Source organism: Ailuropoda melanoleuca, chromosome 16, assembly GCF_002007445.2.
Source record: "Ailuropoda melanoleuca isolate Jingjing chromosome 16, ASM200744v2, whole genome shotgun sequence".
NCBI classification, from domain to species: domain Eukaryota; kingdom Metazoa; phylum Chordata; class Mammalia; order Carnivora; family Ursidae; genus Ailuropoda; species Ailuropoda melanoleuca.
The window spans coordinates 6,463,705-6,483,379 of NC_048233.1; the positions used below are offsets into that span (position 1 = coordinate 6,463,705).

The following is a 19,675-nucleotide window of genomic DNA, read 5'->3' on the forward strand; positions in this document are numbered from 1 at the left end:
AGGGAGGAAGGAAGGAAGGAAGGAAGGAAGGAAGGAAGGAAGGAAGGAAGGAAGGAAGGAAAAGGTTTTCAGGGGGATTTTGAGCCTTTGCCTAGTGTACCCGAGGCAGCCAATTCAACAGTAACAACCACTTCTTGTCTCTCATTTTAAAAATATTTGGGAGATAAGAAAATTAAAACTTACATAGCCCAAAAATAAGTAATCAGGTCTAAGGAGCTGAAAATTTGGAAAAGTTGTCTTGTAAATGTGGCTAGAAAGGGATTAAGGATGAGGTACAGAGAGGCACGTGTCTTTGATTTTCTTTTATAATCTCCTTTGAACTCTGTGCTCAGCTTTCCCAATCCCTGCAGGAATTTCCTCCAAGTTCTTGGGAAAGAGAATCCAATCCTGTCAGGATGCTTTGCTCTAACTGAAAATGAGTGGCTCCCTTCCTCCATGCTGATAAATCATGGGCCTAGTTATTATTTATTCGTTTTAGTTCTAAAAACAGCCTTTGCCTGTGCTCTTAGGGCCATGAGCCATCATAAATAATGGGCACTTCCAATAAACAATCCAAATCCACTTGATAGGCCACTAAATCAGCTGGATGCCCCCACCTCGGAGAAGCTCTAAAGCCATGGTCTGCGCTGAGCTGAGCCTTCTGGGGAAGGAAGCCTGCAGGGAACAGCAACGCAGATAACTGGGGGTGGGGGTAGGGAGTATCAAAGCCCCGAAGCTCCGGTTGGACTTCTGGATCTCGCTCCACAGCCAGCACGAGGAGCCTCATCTGTCTATGACAGAGGCTACATGACTCAAGAAGTAGGGCAAGTTTTCCCAGAGTCCACTTGGGATGGGATGATGTCTTCGGGCCAAGAAGAACAATCTATAGTTCAGGCCACTGGCAGGGTCCCCTCAGAAGATACAGACCTCTGGAGTGGCCTGTGACCACTATGACCGCTACGGGGGTAGACCGGGAGGGAGTCCACATGGAGCGCGTGTGAACCGGTAGAAGGCAACCCCTCTCCATCCTTATTCGCTCCTGAAATCCCATGTCCCCCAGAAAGTCAACCCGCATTGATCAGAGGCTTTCTGAGGGTTTCACCAGCTCCGGACCTGCTGAGGCAGCTTCCCAACAGAGGGCAGACTCTCCAGGACCACAAGGGTGATTGGATTGAATTCCTGGGCCAAGCCATGGCCCAGCCCCCTTTTCTCTGAAGTGTTAAACCTCTGGAGCCTTGTGTCATGAAAAAATATGAGTACAAATGACCCAGCTGTAAACTGCCTTGGAAAATAATTAGTAGGAAAGCCCAAGTTAGTCCCAGGGGGCCAGCTCAGAATTCAAAGTCCCCAGAGCTCCATCCTAATCATATGGAAATGTCATGGCCCACAAAAGGATGCCAGCTGAGGGATCTGAATTTTCGAAAAGCAGCTCAGCACCCCTGGAGCCCGCAACAGCCTGGCCAGCACAGATACAGGGAGTGGGAGATGTCCGAGTGTGTATTTCAAGTAGTACCAGCCCCGGCCTGAGGCTCTGGGGCTGAGTCAGAAGGCTAAGGTGTCCGCTCCTCTCCCTGCCTCTCCCTCAGGGCAGATCAAGCTTTTGCAAACAGCAATGTTTTGTGACAGCCCTACCACCTGGCCTTCGCTGTATGTGTGTGTGTGTGTTTGTGGGGGCGGGGGGTAGGTGTGTCTCAGCCTCCTGTGTGATGCTGTTGCCATGTTTGTGCCACCGGGAGGGGATCACCGCAGGAAAAGCCAGCCAGCTGGGGAATTAAGCAGCCCATGCATTGCCTCAGGGAGCGGAGAGCCCCAGCACTGGAGATTTGGGATGGGTGCTCCCCAGATATTCCTGCAGCCCTAGAGAGGGTCTTTGTGCAAGGGATCCCTCCCTTAGAGTCAGGAAGATGACTCTGGCTCCCAGACAAAGGGACGGGAGAGCTACTGTGCGTCTAGCAGCCTTGCCCAAGGTGACAGCACCACAAAGCACCTCATTTTAAGAAAAAAGGAGGCTAAGTAGGCAGGGAGCACCTGGGAAGGGGGAGAAGAAGAGAGAGAGGGGAGAGACTGATTGATCCTATTACAGGCCACTGTGTGCCAGGCACTGTACAGACACTTGACATGGATTCCCCATCTGACTGATACAGTGGCGCTACCAGGACTGTCTCCCCATGGCAATGAGAGAAGCAGGGAGAGAACAGATAGGTAGGTGTGCCTGGTTTGTGACCACAGACACTCCCGAGGGTCATCTCACAAACACACTGCTCTGGAAACCAAGCCCAGTGAGTGGGAAGACAGTCATGCCACCTTAGCCCATCTCCTCGTCTTCCCAGGGAAGGCAGCTCAGAGGGAATGTTTTATCTTTTTCATCCTTTTTTGTTCAACAAATATTTCTCAAGGGGCTATTATGTGCTAGGCCCTGGGCACTGGGCATATGGTGGTGGCCAGACCAATATGCTCCCGGCCGTGTGGAGCTTACAGTCTAGAAGAGGGGCGCAGAAAAATGTACCATTCTGGAGAGCAAGGAGGATAAAAGGCAAGCAGATGAGGAGAAGAAAAGGGGGGCAGGAAAGCTGTTTGAGTCAGAGTGGTCAAGAAAGGCCTCTGGGGAGCTGACCTCTCTGCTGAGGCCCCAGGGATACTGGAGCCAGTGCAGAGGGGCTGGGGAGGAGCCGGGCTGGCAGCCTCAGGGGAGGGCTGTGGACGGGAGAGCTTGACAGACAGGAATGGAAAGGCCCCAGGGAGTGGAGCATTCTGAGCAAGGAGAAAGCATTTATTAGGCAGTAGAGCTGGAGGGGAAGCAGGGGCGGGTCAGTGGGCCTCCACAGGCCACAGGAAGGACTCTAGACCTCACTGGAAGCACAATGGGAAGTCGCCTTGGGGCGACTTCCCCCGCAGAGGGAAGGGATAGAGCAAGATTAGATTTTTAAAGGATCACAGAAAATGAGCTGTGGATGTGTGTGTGTGTGTGTGTGTGTGTGTGTGTGTGTGTGTGTGTGTGGAGGGGGGGGCAGTCACAGAAGCAGAGAGACCAATGAGGAGTCCAGGCAAGAGATGACCAGTATTACGACGGAAACTGTGAATAGTGGTCAGATCTGGGGTATGTCTGAAGGTGGACTGGGCTATACTTAACAGACTGGAATCTAGGTGTGGAAAAAAAGAGAGAGCGAGAGAGGTCCAGGACAACACTCGGGTTTGGGTATGAGCATTTGAGTGGTTGGTGGTTCCGGTTCCTGAGACGGAAAATAAATGGGTGAGAAGTAACAGGTTTGGAGGAAAAATTAAGAGTTCAAAGTTGGACACACGGAGTCCTTGGACCTCTGCGCTTTTGTCCACCTGGGGTCATGCCCCCATCGGAGAGGAGCACTGCACCAACTTCAGACCATCCTTCCAAGCGCCCAGAAAGGTTCCAGCTTCGAGGAACCAGAGCCTCGAGCCAGTTGCGGCCTCATGTGGACGGTGCACTGGGTGATACCCCAAACGCTTCCTGCATCTGGTCTTCTGTGTTCTGTGACACAAGTCGCAATGCTGTAACAGAAGAGAGACCTTGGGCTGGAAGGACTTCTTGGTCCCAGGGTTCCGGACACGTGATTTCCTTTGCCGAGCCTCACTGTCCTAACATCTCTTGGAAGGACTGAGGGAAATCAAGCGTGGAGAGCACCAAGCAGAGGGGAAGGGCTCAAACGTCTGTTTGATGAGTGTAGCAGAGCATTGTAGTAGGCGTGTAATCTGCACATCTGTGTCCTCTTTAGTGAGAGAGGTACCAGCATGTTACCTAAAAATCTCTGACGGAGTCCTCCTAGAAGGTCGGGCTGGTGAGGGCCCCCGGAGGTGCTGAGGGTCACCTCTCTCTAAGGGGCATGAAAAGGGGTAGCATCAGATTACTGGGCTTTGCAAATTTAAGAGGAGAAGTTGTATGCTCCTGGGGTGGATTTCCTGGGGGAAAAGAGAGGCCTCGGTTCTGGGTCTGTGGGATGCAGGGCATCCTGGAGGTGGAGGTGGAGGTGAAAGCAGGGGAACCTGACAGCAACATCCCCTCCACTGAGCTTACTCTGGAGGGGAAGATCATCTTGCCTGGGGAGCATGGGCTGCCCGGGACCCGCAGTACGGAAGGAGCCTCTCTGCAAGGGCCCAGCCACTTCCGTCAGGTGGGACAGGGCCGGCGTCCAACAGCAATGGTGTGTAGCAGTGAGACCCAAAAGAGCGGAGGGCTGGGCATACTGCAGGGACTTCCCTGTTTAAACAAGGATGTCGGCCCGACCACCTCTACTAGTCAAGATCCCAGCAGGAAACAGAATTCACCTCAGGTGGTTCAAAGGAATTTCATCTAAGGAAGGTTCTACTTAGAGCAGCAAAGGGGTGAGAAGAAGAAGTGGTGTCCCTGGAGCCCCAGAAGGACCATGAAAGACGACTCATCCCGTAGAAGCCGTGGCTGGGAAAAGAGGCAGCTCTGCCAGAGATGGGGGAGAAGCAGCACGGAACCAGCCCCAACTCCCTCTCCTGCCCGCTGAGCTTCCTCCTGCTCTCCCACGGCTTCCTGTCCGCTGAACCCAACTGGAAGTCAGAGTCGGGGAGCCCCTGTGATACCAGCTGCTGGGCCTGGGGGCGCAGGACATGGCAAAGAAGCAGGGGGAAGGGGTCTGGAGAGAAACCACGGCAAACCGACCATGCCCATCATACTCCTTTCTCTTCTAATGGTTTAAGTCTTGAGTCAGGGTTCTTAGAAACCTCCAAGGAGAGGAATATACTGGACTTCCTGCTAACAGGAGAGAGGAGTGCTTCCGTGATTAACTGGAAACATGAAAGAGACATGTTCCTAGCTACAGCTCAAGTTTGGGAAGGAATTCTTGCCAGTTGTGTTAAACATGCTATAAGCAGCATGTTACCACTAATAGTTTCCTATAACTGGAATGAAAGGTGCCACGAACGTGGGCTGTAACCATGATCGGGTCTCTTTTATCATCGGCGGCAGCCTCCCATGGTCCTTGTCCCTCCCAGACAACATTCACAAGACTTCACGCCCACAGCACTGAGGGGGCCCTCAGACAATGGCAGGACCCCCTCGTGCCACACCCTACCCGTGGCCTCACAGCCGGGCAGGCAGGAGGCTCTTCCTGAGGCCACCCAGAGAGTCAGGAGCTGGGGGCAGAGCACGAACACAGCCCCGCAGACCTGACTCTCAGGCCAGATTTCAAATTACCGGCATTACAGTCTCCCCCCGCTCCCACCCCCCACCCCGGGAAGGCACGCATTCTGGCCCACACGCATCTACACGCGTCCACACGTATCCCTGCTGTGAAAGCACGTTCCCAGGCAGGCCAAGGCTGCAGTGAAGCCGACCTCCCTTGTCCCAGTGCTTGGAGCCAACAAAGCAGTGATTTCCTCTGACTCTGAAAACACACGTTGTCCACATTTGAGGGAAAATTAGATCCATCCGGGTATTCCAAAATGTTCTTCTTTAAAGAATTTCTGATGTCCTGGCAGCCTTTGGTACTCAACTTCCTCTCCCTTTTTTCCCTCCCTCTCTTTTCTCCTTAGTTGTAATAGATTGGCTTTCCCTGGGGATAGCTTAGAACTGGATACAAAATTTTAGACTGAGGCATTTCAATTTTTGAAAAAAAAATTTTTTTTAATTTAATAAAGCACGCAAGACACCTGAGTCTGAGAACCTACGCAGGTGTCCTCATGTGCATAGGCCTAGGAGGCAGGTGACAGTGCACGCAGAGCTCCCTCTGAGTCTCCCTGTCCCTCCTGAGACCCCGGCCACCCGACACTCACTTGGGTGGGAGCATTGCCTCGTAAACCTCCTGGAGCCTCTCGTGGTATTTTCTTTAGCTTTCTCAACACCTCTAAAACTTCCTGACAAGGACAGCTACATATTACCAGACAGGAGAGTGTCATGGTCTCAGCAGAGGCCTGACTCACCCCCTACCAGCCCCATGACCTTGGGCCTGCTATTTGTCTGTGGCTCAGTCTTCTGACTCTAAAATGGGCATGTTAAGACCCCCGACGCCCTGGGGGCTCTTTTGAGGATTAAATATACTGATAAACCGGAAGTGCTTAGAGCAGTGTTTGGCGTGCAGTGCACGCGCGCACACACACACACACACACCCCACCACTAACCATGTGCTTACGGTCAATTCCTAACCCTCCTCAGGCTTCCCAGAAGTGAAATAGAAGCGATGAACAATTCCTGGCCCTACGGTGAAGAGTCCATGACATAATGTGTGTACAATGCCCACCACTGCCCGGTACATGGTGGTGGGCACTCCATTTAAACCAGGTCCTTTACCCCACCCCTCCTTTTGTTCACGTCCTGGTCCCACCTCAGCGGCCCCAGGGTGGCAACACTGCAGGACCTTCGCAATATTTAAACAACTCACAAACAGGGCCATCTTCACGAGAATTGGAGACTCTGACTCGACACAGTCACCATTCTTTGAGTACCTACAAGAAGCCCAGCCCTGCCACTGGGAGAGTGAAGGGTGAACTGCCCAGGCCCACACGCAACCAGCACTGTGCACAGTTCTGGAAGGGAGAGGAAGAGGAGGTAAAGGCAGCAGGGCTAGACGGCGAGACTAATCCTGGTAAAAACAAGCTGCGGGCATCATGGTTACTCAGTCTAGGAGCCTGCTGTGAGCCCTGCCTCCCCCACTCTGCCTCCAGCTAGAAGACTTCCCCCCAACTAGAGTGCACATAGGCTCCCCTTCTAGGCCAAGCCTGACCTAGGCCTCCATCGGTCAGGATAAGACCCTACAATTTTCAGGAGCAGGAGACATCCTTCTCCCTCTCTGTGGGCTCAGAAGCTTGCTGCCTCAAAGGCATGGTATCGCCTTGTGTCCCAAGGAGGAAGCTGCTATTGTCTGTGTGTTTGTGTGCCCCCCAAATTCATAGGCTGAAAACCTAATCCCCGATGTGATGGTATTAGGAGATGGCGCCTTTGGAAGGGGCTGCGGCCATGAGGGTGGAGTGCCCTTGTAAAAGAGGCTCCAGAGAGGCCCCCACTCGCTCTGCCATGTGAGGACACAGCCAGAAGTCTGTGGCCGGGGAGAGGCCCCTCCCCCAGCCCTGCTGGCATCTGATCTCAGACTTCCAGCCTCCAGAGTAGGAGAAACACATTTCCTCTGTTTATAGCCACTCTGTGGGATTCTGGGATGGCAGCTGAACAGACTAGGACTGAAGCATGCCTCGAGCTCATCTACTTGGTGACCCTTGTCACCTTGCCTCATCCCCTGGCCTCCCAGGACATCTGAGCCCTATCTGATTGGCCTGGGAATCTGAGGTCCTGATGTCCTGGCCAGCTCTTGTTTGTTTCCCATACCAGGAGCCAGACCCTTTCCTAGAACCACCACCTGGGACCCCTTCAAGAATGAACAGATCAGTGGGCACCATCTAGTCCCACCCATTCACTGGGATCCTCACAAACTAATCACTGATGCTGCTAAACCAGGCTACACATCTTACAATAGAGGGCGTTGGCTGCCAAGGGCCCAAGCTTCATCCACTTTTCCCCAACGACCCCATCCCTCCACCGCAGGTTCGAGCTCCATCCCTGCCCCGCCAGGGCTGCATAGCCACCAGCCCGTGATCATTGTTATATGGCAGCCAGGGGGACAATTACTGCTGTTATCTACCACGGCAGAGCCAACCCTTGGCAAATTCTAGTTTTTTGGTCATAAATATTTGTAGCAAGAATGGACCTCAGATAGGCCTGGTGTCTGGGCCTGTTGGGGGATGCTCCCAAGAAATCGGTCTTTACCACCCAGCCTTGCAGGAAACATTTGGGAACTTGTTGGGGTTGTTTACACCAGCTGTTTGCACCTGGTGAGCAAGGCAGCCATCACAGCCTCCTCATCAATCAGGAGATCTGAGGCAAGAAGCCAGACGGGTATTAAAGCCAGCGTGAGAATGGCAAAGGAAGCCCCTAAGCCTGGCAGAATCCTTGTTCCATTAGGTGGCATTATTCACAGCTTTCTGTCCCCAGGGAGGCCTGGGGACTCCACAGCCACACCTCTGCCTGCAGGTGCAATGGGCACCCCCGCCTCCATGTGCACGGCCACCTCCATTGGTGGGGTCGCACGCACCCTCGGCCATTAAGGATGCGTCAAGTCTTCTGATGCCTTTGTTGCGTCTTTCTGTCACCGTCCCATCAAGACAACTTCATATTTACCGTCTTCATCTCTAAATTTCCTCAAATCCTTTAGTAAATAGGAAATAACGATCACATAAATGCAGGATGCCTAGCCTATGGGCATTCCTTGAAAACAAATTTTTGAATGCACAAACAAAGACAGAGATGGATTTAGCCCATAACTAAGTCGACAAAGTTGTGCTAAGATCTCCTGTGAGGCAGGCCCCACGTCGGGGATGCAAAGAAATGTAAGAGTGAGTAGCTGTCCTCTAGGGCTCTGTGGCCCAGCTGGAGCCAGCAAGAGAGAACTTTCCTGCCCATGGAATGTGCCCGCACATCTACACATTTTCCCGTCGCTTCACAGTTAGGCTGCTTCCAGCCAGCATGCTGTGAGTGGAAGTGAGGGACAGCGCTCCTGGACTGGAGCATCTCACAGTCGACGTGGCGTCTACGTGGCCTCCATCGGTCCCGGTCCTCGAGTGGCTGTGTGAGCCCGAGCCCCCCTGCCCTGCCACCCTGGACATGGAGCATGAGTGAGGACAGATAAACAACCTCACATTATGTACCTGATTTATTTTAAGATTAATTTTTTACCCTGGCAGAGCCTCATCTATTCCAAGACTAGTAAACACACAGACAAGTCCAGCGATGAGAGAAGACAGTGAGCAGATAAGGCGCCCCAAGCTTACTCACACCTGCTGGTTTATGGGCCACCTGTCTATGGTGTGGCGTCCCCTCTTCCTAGAGCCCTCCCTCCAGGTCTCTGTGCACTGGTGCCTTCCTGTCGCCCCGGTCTCAGCCACCATGTTACCACCTTGAGAGGCCTTTCCCGACCACCTGACTGGAGGGCACAACCCCAAACCACAGTCCCAGGACCGTTTTGCTTTCTCACCCTCACTGACATGTTCCCGCTCACTGTCTATCTTTCCCTCATTACAGTGTAAGCACAGTGAGAGCAGGGACCATGTCTTCCTTGTCTGCAGCGGCATTCCCAGAATTGCGCCTGGCACAATGTAGGCAATCCTCCATGGGGTGAACGAGTGAACATGTGATCTGCACCCAAGGAGCTCAGAATTGGGTGGGAAGAAACTTCCCGAGGGCTGAGTGTCCAGAAAAGGATGGGGGAGACAGGCCTCTCAAGGTCCTTTAAAAGGAGGGTCACTGAGGGCTGTTAGAGTGCTCACAGCAGCCTAAGCACAGCCCAGCAGTCGGAACACACAGGGTCATCTGGGGTGACCGTGAGTGGAGTGGGTCACTAGGGTGCAGGAGGACACTGGGAAGAAAGTGCCTGAAAGCCTCAAATGCTAGTTTATATTTGACCCAAGACCAAAAGGAAACGCTCTATGGGAGCTGATGGGAGGGGTGCTCCCTTCCCACAGGCCAGGAAGAAAGTTTGAGAAAGACTGACTGGGTGGGATTTCCAAGCTAGAGGCCCAGAGAAAGTCCTTAGGCTATGACAACAGCCCACACAGAGGTGACAATCTGTGGACGGGAAGGAGGAAAATGATGAAGGAAGGATCAATAATTTTCATTCCAGAAAAGCTCCCTGTTTGCCCAATGCCACACATCTGGGGATGGGAGGGAGAAGGAGCCAGGCCCAGAGCTCAAAGTTTCCTTCCACCGGGCTCCTGAATTCAGTGGCCCTTCCACTATACAAAAACACCTCTCCAAGCCCTCTGGGAACACCCAGTGTAAGGCCGACAAGAGCAGCAATCTGGGGACGAGGTCCACGTGGGTTCCTGCACGGAGACCCAATACACCACTTCAATCCAGACAGTAAGAAACTCACGTCAGCATTGCACAAGAGGTATTTGCATTTTAAAGGGAGATTCTGAGCGTGAACCTTAGTAAAATGAGGATATAATACTTCCCTTGCTGACCACCCACAGTTTTCGTGAGGATGAAAAGGGATAATGGAATTCTTTCAAGTTTCAAGCCGCTCTATGAGTATCACTATCACAAAGCACAAATTGTAGTTGTCAGAATTTCATCTCCTTTCCAGGGCACAGACTTCCTTACTGGCCCCTGGCTTCACAGCCAGGAGGAGCCTACACTTTCTGGGTGAGGGAGGGAGTGCTATTTGAAACAGTGGATGTAGCTTCATGGTGTGGAAAGTGTTTTCCGGCCCAATGCAAAGAGAATTTGCCCAGCCGTGTACAGGGGAGGTGCTCACTAAATACTTGTTAATGAGGTTTGGACTGTGGGCCACACTAGCTTCTCGGCCTCCCACTCTCTAAAGCCGTGGAAGACAAGTGACATAAAGCAATGCAGATGGGCGGCAGGGAGACGTTTCTGCACCATCCCTGGTTTCCTGCTCCTCTCTTCCTTCCTTCCTGCCCACACACTCAATAATCTTCTTTGCATTAGGCCTTCCCACCTCTCTCTTCTCCGGGGCATCCTATGTCCCTGCCAGGATAGTTTTGCAAACGTACAGCTCCAATCACATCACCCTCTTCAAAAACTCCCTAGTGGTGTGAGGTCAGAGCCCTTGCAGGGGGTGGGGAACGTTTCCTTCCACTCCTGATGTCTCCCCTATGTGGAGGGAGAGGGCTTAGTAGTCATGCCCTGCCTCGTCTCCCCCACCTCTCTCATTTCCCCTCCTGGGGGACAGAAGCTTATCTCCTTGGTCTGTCTGGAAGGTGACACTGGCATTCCTCGTCTATCCACTTCCTCTGCCCTTCCTCCTGGGAGCCAAGGGCCTGCAGGAAACAGGTGTTCTTCTGCCTACCCCCCATGTCCTAACACTGGCCAGGCTTCCCTGTCCTCTGCTGCCGGCCACTGGCGGGGAAGTCTGTCTGTCATCTGGTATTGGGAAGCCTATCTGGCTCTCCTGCCAAGCTGCTTCCTCCCACGTAGCCTTTTTTAGCTTTAGAAGTGAAATCTTGGCTTTTGCCTACATCTGACTTGGCCTGACATCTCAGCTGGTTCAGTGATCAGGCCAGAAAGATGGGTACTTTTTTATTGGATGACCCTTGGAGCTCCGGCCAACACTTTCTCCTCGTCTATGAAAATAAGCAAAGTTCTCAGCCTGGTATCCAAGGTCTTCCACTGAAAACTCAGCTCTCAGTCAATGCTCTGGGTCTAGCTGCCCCCTCCACTGTGTCCTGGACATGCCACAGACCCAGATAGGAGCTGCCACGCTGGGCTCCTCTCATATCCTGGACGCGCTTCGTGTTTTCCTTTTTCCATAGGCAGAGCTCTCGGCTCCTCCCCTGGCACCAAAATTCTCCCCTTCATCGTCCAAGCCCAGCCCATGTGCACCCTCCCACGTGCCTTTCCTGCCCCTGAGGGATCTGATCTCTCCCTCTCATTCTGTTCCCTCTGCCGGGAAACTCTTGTCCTCCTGCTCGCTCCCTCCTCCCTCTGCACCTGCCTGTGTGAATACCACTTATCTGTGAGCAATCCAACTTGATGCCCTTGTCTCCAGCCTCCCCTGAGCCCCCAGAAGTGTTGGAGGCTCCCCCAAAGTGTTTCCATAGAATCCCACAGACCACTAAACACACTGAAGCGACATCTTCTACTGACTTTTCTCAAGAGACTTACTAAGGAACACAGGTAACATTTATAAACATGCACACGCCTAAAGGGAGGAGAGCCTCCACTCTAGATGGTACCTTGGCTATAGCCATATAGAAATCAAAAGTAATGCCCACTGTGAGTGGAGCCCAGGCCAGGGAAAGGCACCAAAAGAATCCCTTTGACGAATTAGTGAAACCTCTCTGGAATTTTCTGATCCTTTAGGGAAGGCTCTCTTGAAGACAGGGTTATCCTATCAAGTGTCTAGCTTCTAACTGGTCAGTGAATTAAAGATATCATACCATTAATTCAACTTTTCTGAGGTTAGTGAGAGGCTGACAGTCCTAGTGCCCAGATTCAACCAGGGAGAGAGGTGCACGCATCCAGGCCACCCAGGGTAAGTACCATGAGGAAAGGGTCTCAGCTCTCAGCCCTCCCCCTCGTAATAAGCACAAATGCCAAAAAGTGGCGCTCAGGCAACAGCAGGTTGCAGCTCAAATGACACGTCTGGATACAGAGGCCACCACATTTTTCTCACTGGCTTGAAGCTTGGGAAGTCTGATATGCCTCTTTGAAGTCTGCTCAGTGCGTGGGGAATGTGTGGATTTTCTGGGGCCTCGGCTATATGGGGATAGATAAGACCCTCCCAGGGCTCAAGTATCAAGAGCTTTCTAGACTCTGTAAACACCCCTGGGAAAGTAAGGAGGGCTAAAACGCTGAGATTTCTAACAGGAAGCGCTGAACCTGTCTTGCCTCTAGGTGAGGCTAAAGGGAAGAGACCCCATGGATGATTCTTAGGGAACAGTGAGGCAGTTAATCAACTTGGGCTGGAAGGCAACTGATAGAGAATGTTCTAGGGAAGATTTCTGCCTGAGGGGAGGCCTCTGGCAGGACCTGCGAGTACAGAACCACCGTACTTCCTCATGTCTCCAATTAAAACCCACTGTACAAAGCATTTTGTCCCCGTTCCTCGTTCTCATTTTTGGTCACCACCACCAGAAACCTTGCACATGTTGCACTGACCATGTTCGAGGGGGCCTAGGGCAAACATGATTTGGTGACACCGTACCGATTTTGGTGAGCCACGCGGCCACAGCGCCATAGATCTCGTCCAGGATAAGGATGACCACGAGGTTGATGATGACTGCTGTTGCTGTCACTGTCACCCGGACATTGGAGTGTGTGGACTTGTTGAGAGACAGGGCCGCAGCGATTGTGATGCGATACACAATGACCCCAAAGACAATGGAGAACGTCAGGGCAATCTGTTTGGGAAACAGGCAGAGTCAGAGCTCAGCAGACAAGTACTGAGCAGCTGTACTTGCTCAGCCAACTGTCCTAGTCGCTACGTCAGGAACTACAGATCTGGAGTCCACTCGTGCGCACCCTCTAAACTCGCGTGCAAATCTTGAGGACAGGTGCACTGTCCGTGAGAGAGCGTCTTCCATTTTTATCAGATGCCAAATGGTTGGCAACACACCCTAAGAATGAAAACGCTGGACACTGAGGTGTGTACAGCACACGTGACGTGAGTTCCTTCACTAGGGGCTTCCAATCGACTATGGACGTAAGCTGAACTCTTATTAAGCCACGGTGAGTAATACATGAGAAGGTATCATGTGCTCAGTGAAGGGACTGTACTCAGGAGAGAGGAGGCCAGCTGGAATAATGGCATAAACTGGGCTCTTGGTGAAGGGAAACGGAGCCACCGAAGGTGTTTTACACTGAGAAGCAGTGAGTTAGAGCTTCAGGATCTGGGAGCAGGAAGGCTGCCCAAAGGAGAACCAAGAGAGAGGAAGGAGGAGTGAGATTTGTAGACTCTCGGTCCTCAGGGTGAACAAAATATCATTCTAAGATTTCTCTACCAGGCAACTATAATGGAGGACTCGGATTTCTCATTTGGTGCCAAAATCTCTGGCTGTTAGGTTGAAAGGAAAGTTTACCAGCCACTGGACCTCTAAGGGACCCCACTTCCTCCTTCTAGAACCTAAGAATAATAAACCCCTCTCCCAGACCAGCCCCTTTCCTCTCCCATTGCAGCCCAGAAAGGGCCATTTCCATGAAGCGCAAGGATGTTCAGAGAAGAAAGTGCCCTGAGTGAGCTCTCAGAGAGGGCAGAGGGTGGAGACGGAACGTCTAGGTGTATAACCTGCTCACAGAAAAATTCGGATTTGTTTTAGTCAAGCGAAGTCTTCTTTCTTAGAATTCTTTCCGCAGAGGAGGCTATGTAGGTAGTAGTTCCCCTGGGGTCAGGGGATGGGGGACTGGCACTGGCTGTGGAGAGCTACACGGAAACGTGGGAGAAAAGGTTCCCTCTGAAACTACAGACTGTCCTGGACTACCTGCTGCCTCCCTAGAAAGAAGGGGGAGGAGGGGAAAGGAGGGAGGGGAGGGGAGGGGAGGGGAGGGAGTTCTGGCTCAGGCAATGCTTTGCAAGCAGTGTGTAGGACACTGGGGGGCAAATGGGGAATGGGTTGCAGAGGAGTCCAGGTATGAATGTCATCATACCTCTAGGGGTGTCTGGGGATGCAGCCTTGGCTGTTTATCCCTGTGTGCCGTAAAAATATTAGTGTTTACCCTCTGGGCCACCATGTGAAAAAGAAGGCCTCACTAAGGCAGGCAGGATGGCGATGTTCTCTGGGTAGAGGGGGTGTCAGGGTGGAGGAGAGGTTAGATGGGAAGGACACTGTGTGGGAGGCCCCTCTTCTGACAGGGGGTGGGGGTGGGAGCTTCAGAGGCCCCAGCCTCCAGGACTATGGAGGAATGACGACCATGTAAGTGGGAAAACCAGGACATGACATCACTGCTCTCCAACAATGTAGACATTTTCACTTCCCATTCCTCTGGGATTGTCACTGCCAGACAGTAAGGGCCTGGAAAACGTGNACCCTAAGAATGAAAACGCTGGACACTGAGGTGTGTACAGCACACGTGACGTGAGTTCCTTCACTAGGGGCTTCCAATCGACTATGGACGTAAGCTGAACTCTTATTAAGCCACGGTGAGTAATACATGAGAAGGTATCATGTGCTCAGTGAAGGGACTGTACTCAGGAGAGAGGAGGCCAGCTGGAATAATGGCATAAACTGGGCTCTTGGTGAAGGGAAACGGAGCCACCGAAGGTGTTTTACACTGAGAAGCAGTGAGTTAGAGCTTCAGGATCTGGGAGCAGGAAGGCTGCCCAAAGGAGAACCAAGAGAGAGGAAGGAGGAGTGAGATTTGTAGACTCTCGGTCCTCAGGGTGAACAAAATATCATTCTAAGATTTCTCTACCAGGCAACTATAATGGAGGACTCGGATTTCTCATTTGGTGCCAAAATCTCTGGCTGTTAGGTTGAAAGGAAAGTTTACCAGCCACTGGACCTCTAAGGGACCCCACTTCCTCCTTCTAGAACCTAAGAATAATAAACCCCTCTCCCAGACCAGCCCCTTTCCTCTCCCATTGCAGCCCAGAAAGGGCCATTTCCATGAAGCGCAAGGATGTTCAGAGAAGAAAGTGCCCTGAGTGAGCTCTCAGAGAGGGCAGAGGGTGGAGACGGAACGTCTAGGTGTATAACCTGCTCACAGAAAAATTCGGATTTGTTTTAGTCAAGCGAAGTCTTCTTTCTTAGAATTCTTTCCGCAGAGGAGGCTATGTAGGTAGTAGTTCCCCTGGGGTCAGGGGATGGGGGACTGGCACTGGCTGTGGAGAGCTACACGGAAACGTGGGAGAAAAGGTTCCCTCTGAAACTACAGACTGTCCTGGACTACCTGCTGCCTCCCTAGAAAGAAGGGGGAGGAGGGGAAAGGAGGGAGGGGAGGGGAGGGGAGGGGAGGGAGTTCTGGCTCAGGCAATGCTTTGCAAGCAGTGTGTAGGACACTGGGGGGCAAATGGGGAATGGGTTGCAGAGGAGTCCAGGTATGAATGTCATCATACCTCTAGGGGTGTCTGGGGATGCAGCCTTGGCTGTTTATCCCTGTGTGCCGTAAAAATATTAGTGTTTACCCTCTGGGCCACCATGTGAAAAAGAAGGCCTCACTAAGGCAGGCAGGATGGCGATGTTCTCTGGGTAGAGGGGGTGTCAGGGTGGAGGAGAGGTTAGATGGGAAGGACACTGTGTGGGAGGCCCCTCTTCTGACAGGGGGTGGGGGTGGGAGCTTCAGAGGCCCCAGCCTCCAGGACTATGGAGGAATGACGACCATGTAAGTGGGAAAACCAGTGGCGGGGGGGGGGGTGGTCAGGGCATCAAAGAGTGAGTGTGTGCGCATTTGGGGGTGGGTCTGGGGGAAAACAACAATGGCAAAAACATCCTTGGCTTTGGGGTCTTGGGGGTGGAGCACAGAGGAATGAGTGGGGAGGAGATCAGCTTCTATTCTTCTCTAAGAGGCCCAGCTGCTCAACTGGGGAAGGAAGAAAACTCTTCATTGCTACCCAGAGTGCACTCTGTGGACCTGCTGTATCAGCAGGGAGCTTGGGGAACGTGCAGGGTCTCAAGCACTGGCTCAGAATCTGCACTTGAACAAGATGCACCTTCAAGTTCTGGAGGTACTGCTCTCTTAGGAAAGCCCTTTTCCCCACCCTCCCTTCCTCCTCGGCCCTACCTACAACACAGCCCTCCCCTCCCCAGCACCCTGCTGCTGTTCTCTGCCATCCTGACTTCTCAGCCCCTGATTTCCCATGCCACTACAGAAACCAGGCTCTGTCCTGTCCTTCAGGGGTTCCCACAAGCCCCTCAAGAATTACAGTTCTCAAGCTGGAAGAGCTTGAAGAACGCCAGCCCCATCCCATGACCACTTTGCAGATGAGGAAATGGGCATGGAAAGAGAAGTGATTTGCTCAAGGTCAAAAAGCAAGACTACAGCCCTAGTCTCTGGGATTCTGGTAGGAGTTAAAGGATTTCAGCATTCAGGGAACGTCCACATCCAGCCTCTAATCTCATATATAAGGAAACTGAGACCCAAGAAGCAGCAATATGATGGGTCCAAGGTCTGGGCAGTTCCTGGCAAAGCTGGGATGCTGGTGGTGGTAACATCATCACGAACTAAACCAGATGTGCTCTCTTGATTTTGTTATTCTATGCCCATCCCCACGAGCACTAATCCTTACAACAATAGCATAAAATATGTCTTTTGTGGGTGTGATGTACTGACCGTCCAGGATCGGAACCCTACTGTGTGGCTCCCACGTCTACAATCCCATCCTGACATTAGAACGTAGGTCCCCTAGTACTAAATCCAGCAGTGTTTTCACCACTCTGGCTGCAATTCTGATTTTGCTTATTAAATTCAGCAAATATATGCTGGGTATATTTCATGTTTGTGATCCGTCTCCCCACAAATAGGCCAAAAGTAGGGACTAGTCTTGTACTGCATTCTGCACCTTGTGCCATTTTCATAGCAGCGTCTTCCTATAGAACCTGCTTGGTAAAGATTTGCTGGTCCCTAGCTCTAGGAATCTAGCTCCCATGGGAACATCATCATGCCCTCCATTGCTTTTGGTGTTCTGATCCTGTAGCTTCCCTTGTGGACATAGCCAAACTGTAACAAAAGCCAGGCTGTGGGGTCCAGAGTCCATTTAACACTATGAGAGACAGGAAGGAGAACGAGCCTGGTCCCCACCCTCCAGGTCTTGCATTCTGAATCAAAGTGGAAAAATCATTGCACATATACAAGGATGAGCCTCGCAGCAGCTGGACGGAGTACAGGCTCAGTTCATGTGCTTCGTATGCTCTGAGCGGACAGCGGAGGGATTAGAGAAAATCCCACAGAAGTCGTTTTGGGTCGGCTTCCTATGAGAAAGGCTTGGGGAAAAGAATTTTTAAAAAGCAAGCAGAAATGACAAGTCAGAAACAACCTGGACTGAACCCGTCTAGAGCAGGGCGTGGAATTAGTAGCTCAATTGTAAACCACACACACACCCATGACTTTATCATTGACATAATAAGTTGTCCCTGGCAACTTATTAATCGGATTAATCCTTCTCATTCAGGCATTTATAAGCTACGTCTTGAGTGCCTTCTATGTGACAGTCACCATGCTAAGTGGCAGGGATATAGTAGTGAACAAATCACACAGGACCGCCTGCCCTAGCGCCACTGATCTTCTAGTGGGGAAAGACAGAAAACCAACTATGAAATAACATCAAATAAATAGTATATCTAGTGTGATAAATACGATAGAAACAAAGCAAAACAGGAGTATAGGGATAGTCTGCAGTTTAAAATAGGGTGGTCAGGAAAGTCGCGGGTGAGGAGGTGACATTTCATCAAGGCTGTCACGGGGGAAGTCTGAGGGAAGGGGCTTTCGGGCAGAGGGGGCTAAAGGAGAAAGAATGGGAGCAGTGGGGGGTGGAGAGGAGGATGCAGGACAAGGATGTGCAAGGATGTACAGACAAGGATGTAGCACGAAGATGCTGGCTTCTATATCTCACGAGATGTGGAGGCTTAAGGGAATTTTGAGCGGAGAAGTGCCATGATTGATCTAGATTTTAAAAAGATGAGTTGGCTGATGATCTGTAGGGGCACAATGAGGGGGCCCTTGCAACAAGCCAGGTGCAGGAGGAGGGTTTCTGATGGCTGGTTCCCAATTCACAAGTTGAAGTAAATGACTGTCTTGGGCATGTGGGAGGGAAGCACCTAGCTTCCTAGGCACCTAGCTTAGAGCAAGGACACTGCTTTTGATAATCTCCCACATACAAAGAAAACAAAGCACGTTTAATTCAAAAAGGAAAGAAAGGGGTGCCTGGGTGGCTCAGTCGGTTGAGCATCCAACTCTTGATTTCAGCTCAGGTCCTGATCCCAGGGTTGTGGGACTGAGCCCCGAGTTGGACTCCATGCTCAGCAGGGACTCTGCTTGGGATTTTCTCTCTCCCTTTGCCCCTGCCCCACCCTGCTCACACACTCTCTCTCAAAGAAATAAATAAATCTTAAAAAAAAAAAAAAAAAAAAAAAGGACAGAAGCCGTAGCTCAACACGTTGGGTTGGAGAAGAAAGAGAAAATTCACTTTTGTCCATGCTGGCCTCTGTCACACATGGGGAAGAGGAACATAGCACTGGGCCGTTGTTTTGTTCTCACCAACCCATGAAAAATATCCCCAGCTGACCTGGCAGACTGGCGTCCCTAAAACCCTGCCCATGGCCATGGCCTCGGCATCTTTTGCCAAGACATAGTCACAGTGGGTGAAGGGGGGAAGGGTATTCAGTACTCATGTGTGTTGCAGTAGGTGCCTTTGGCTTACCCTAATTCTGTAAGGAAATCCCACTTGCTTATAGATACCACCATGACCGTTTATCTCCCTCTCCCCACCTTGTTCTAGGGCAGTGCCAAGCCCTTCTCTTCAGAAGACTGAGACTTTTTTTAATGAAAAAAAAAGAGGAAAAATTAGCACAAAAAAAAGATTTTTAAAAATCTAATAGATAGGAAACTATATAATTTATTGTCCAACCTGTAATACTTTTGAAGTAAATGGAGTGCTATTAATCCTTATCTCAGTTAACCTAAGAGTACCTGACTGAAAAGGGGTGATCTTTTTAAGATTTTATTTATTTATTTGACACAGAGAGAGAGCGAGCGAGCACACAAGCAGGGGGAGCAGCAGGCAGAAGGAGACTCTCCACTGAGTAGGAAGCCCCATGTGAGGCTCGATCCCAGGACCCTGGAATCATGACCTGAGCTGAAGGCAGACACTTAACCCACTGAGCCACCCAGGTGCCCCTAAAGGGGTGATTTTTAAGGGGTTCCAACCCATCCCTACCACTATCTTCCCAGCTCCTGGTCAACCAGTCCAGTGCTCATTGCTCGCTGATTACAGGTGGGGGACCCCAGGCACAGTGAGATGTAGCAATTAGTTCTTGGTTCTGACACAGAATCTCCCATTTGTATCAAGATGTGGAGGTGGGTGGGGTTAGGAAAGGGAAGATGAACAAAGAAATAATCATATGTTATTCCTAAAAACACAAAAAATTTTCTGTATCCTCCAGTCAAGTTAGGAGGTCTCCATGTAATTTAAAAAAAAAAAAAAAGTAGAACCTTGGGCAGGTGACCTACCACCGAGCCAGTTTTCAGAACAGGCA

The 19,675-nt window shown here is 51.4% G+C and overlaps 1 protein-coding gene across 1 annotated transcript in view; it reads right to left on the reverse strand.

Annotated features, from left to right (window-relative positions):
* The window catches only part of ANO2 (anoctamin 2), a 347,738-nt gene that overhangs the window by 60,989 nt on the left and 267,074 nt on the right, over nucleotides 1–19,675 (reverse strand). The window contains exons 16-17 of the mRNA XM_034645976.1: nucleotides 12,694–12,889; nucleotides 3,752–3,827 (exon numbers count right to left, since the gene is read on the reverse strand). Of these exons, the coding sequence (XP_034501867.1) occupies nucleotides 3,752–3,827; nucleotides 12,694–12,889 (272 nt within the window). The remainder of the gene's footprint in view (nucleotides 1–3,751; nucleotides 3,828–12,693; nucleotides 12,890–19,675) is intronic.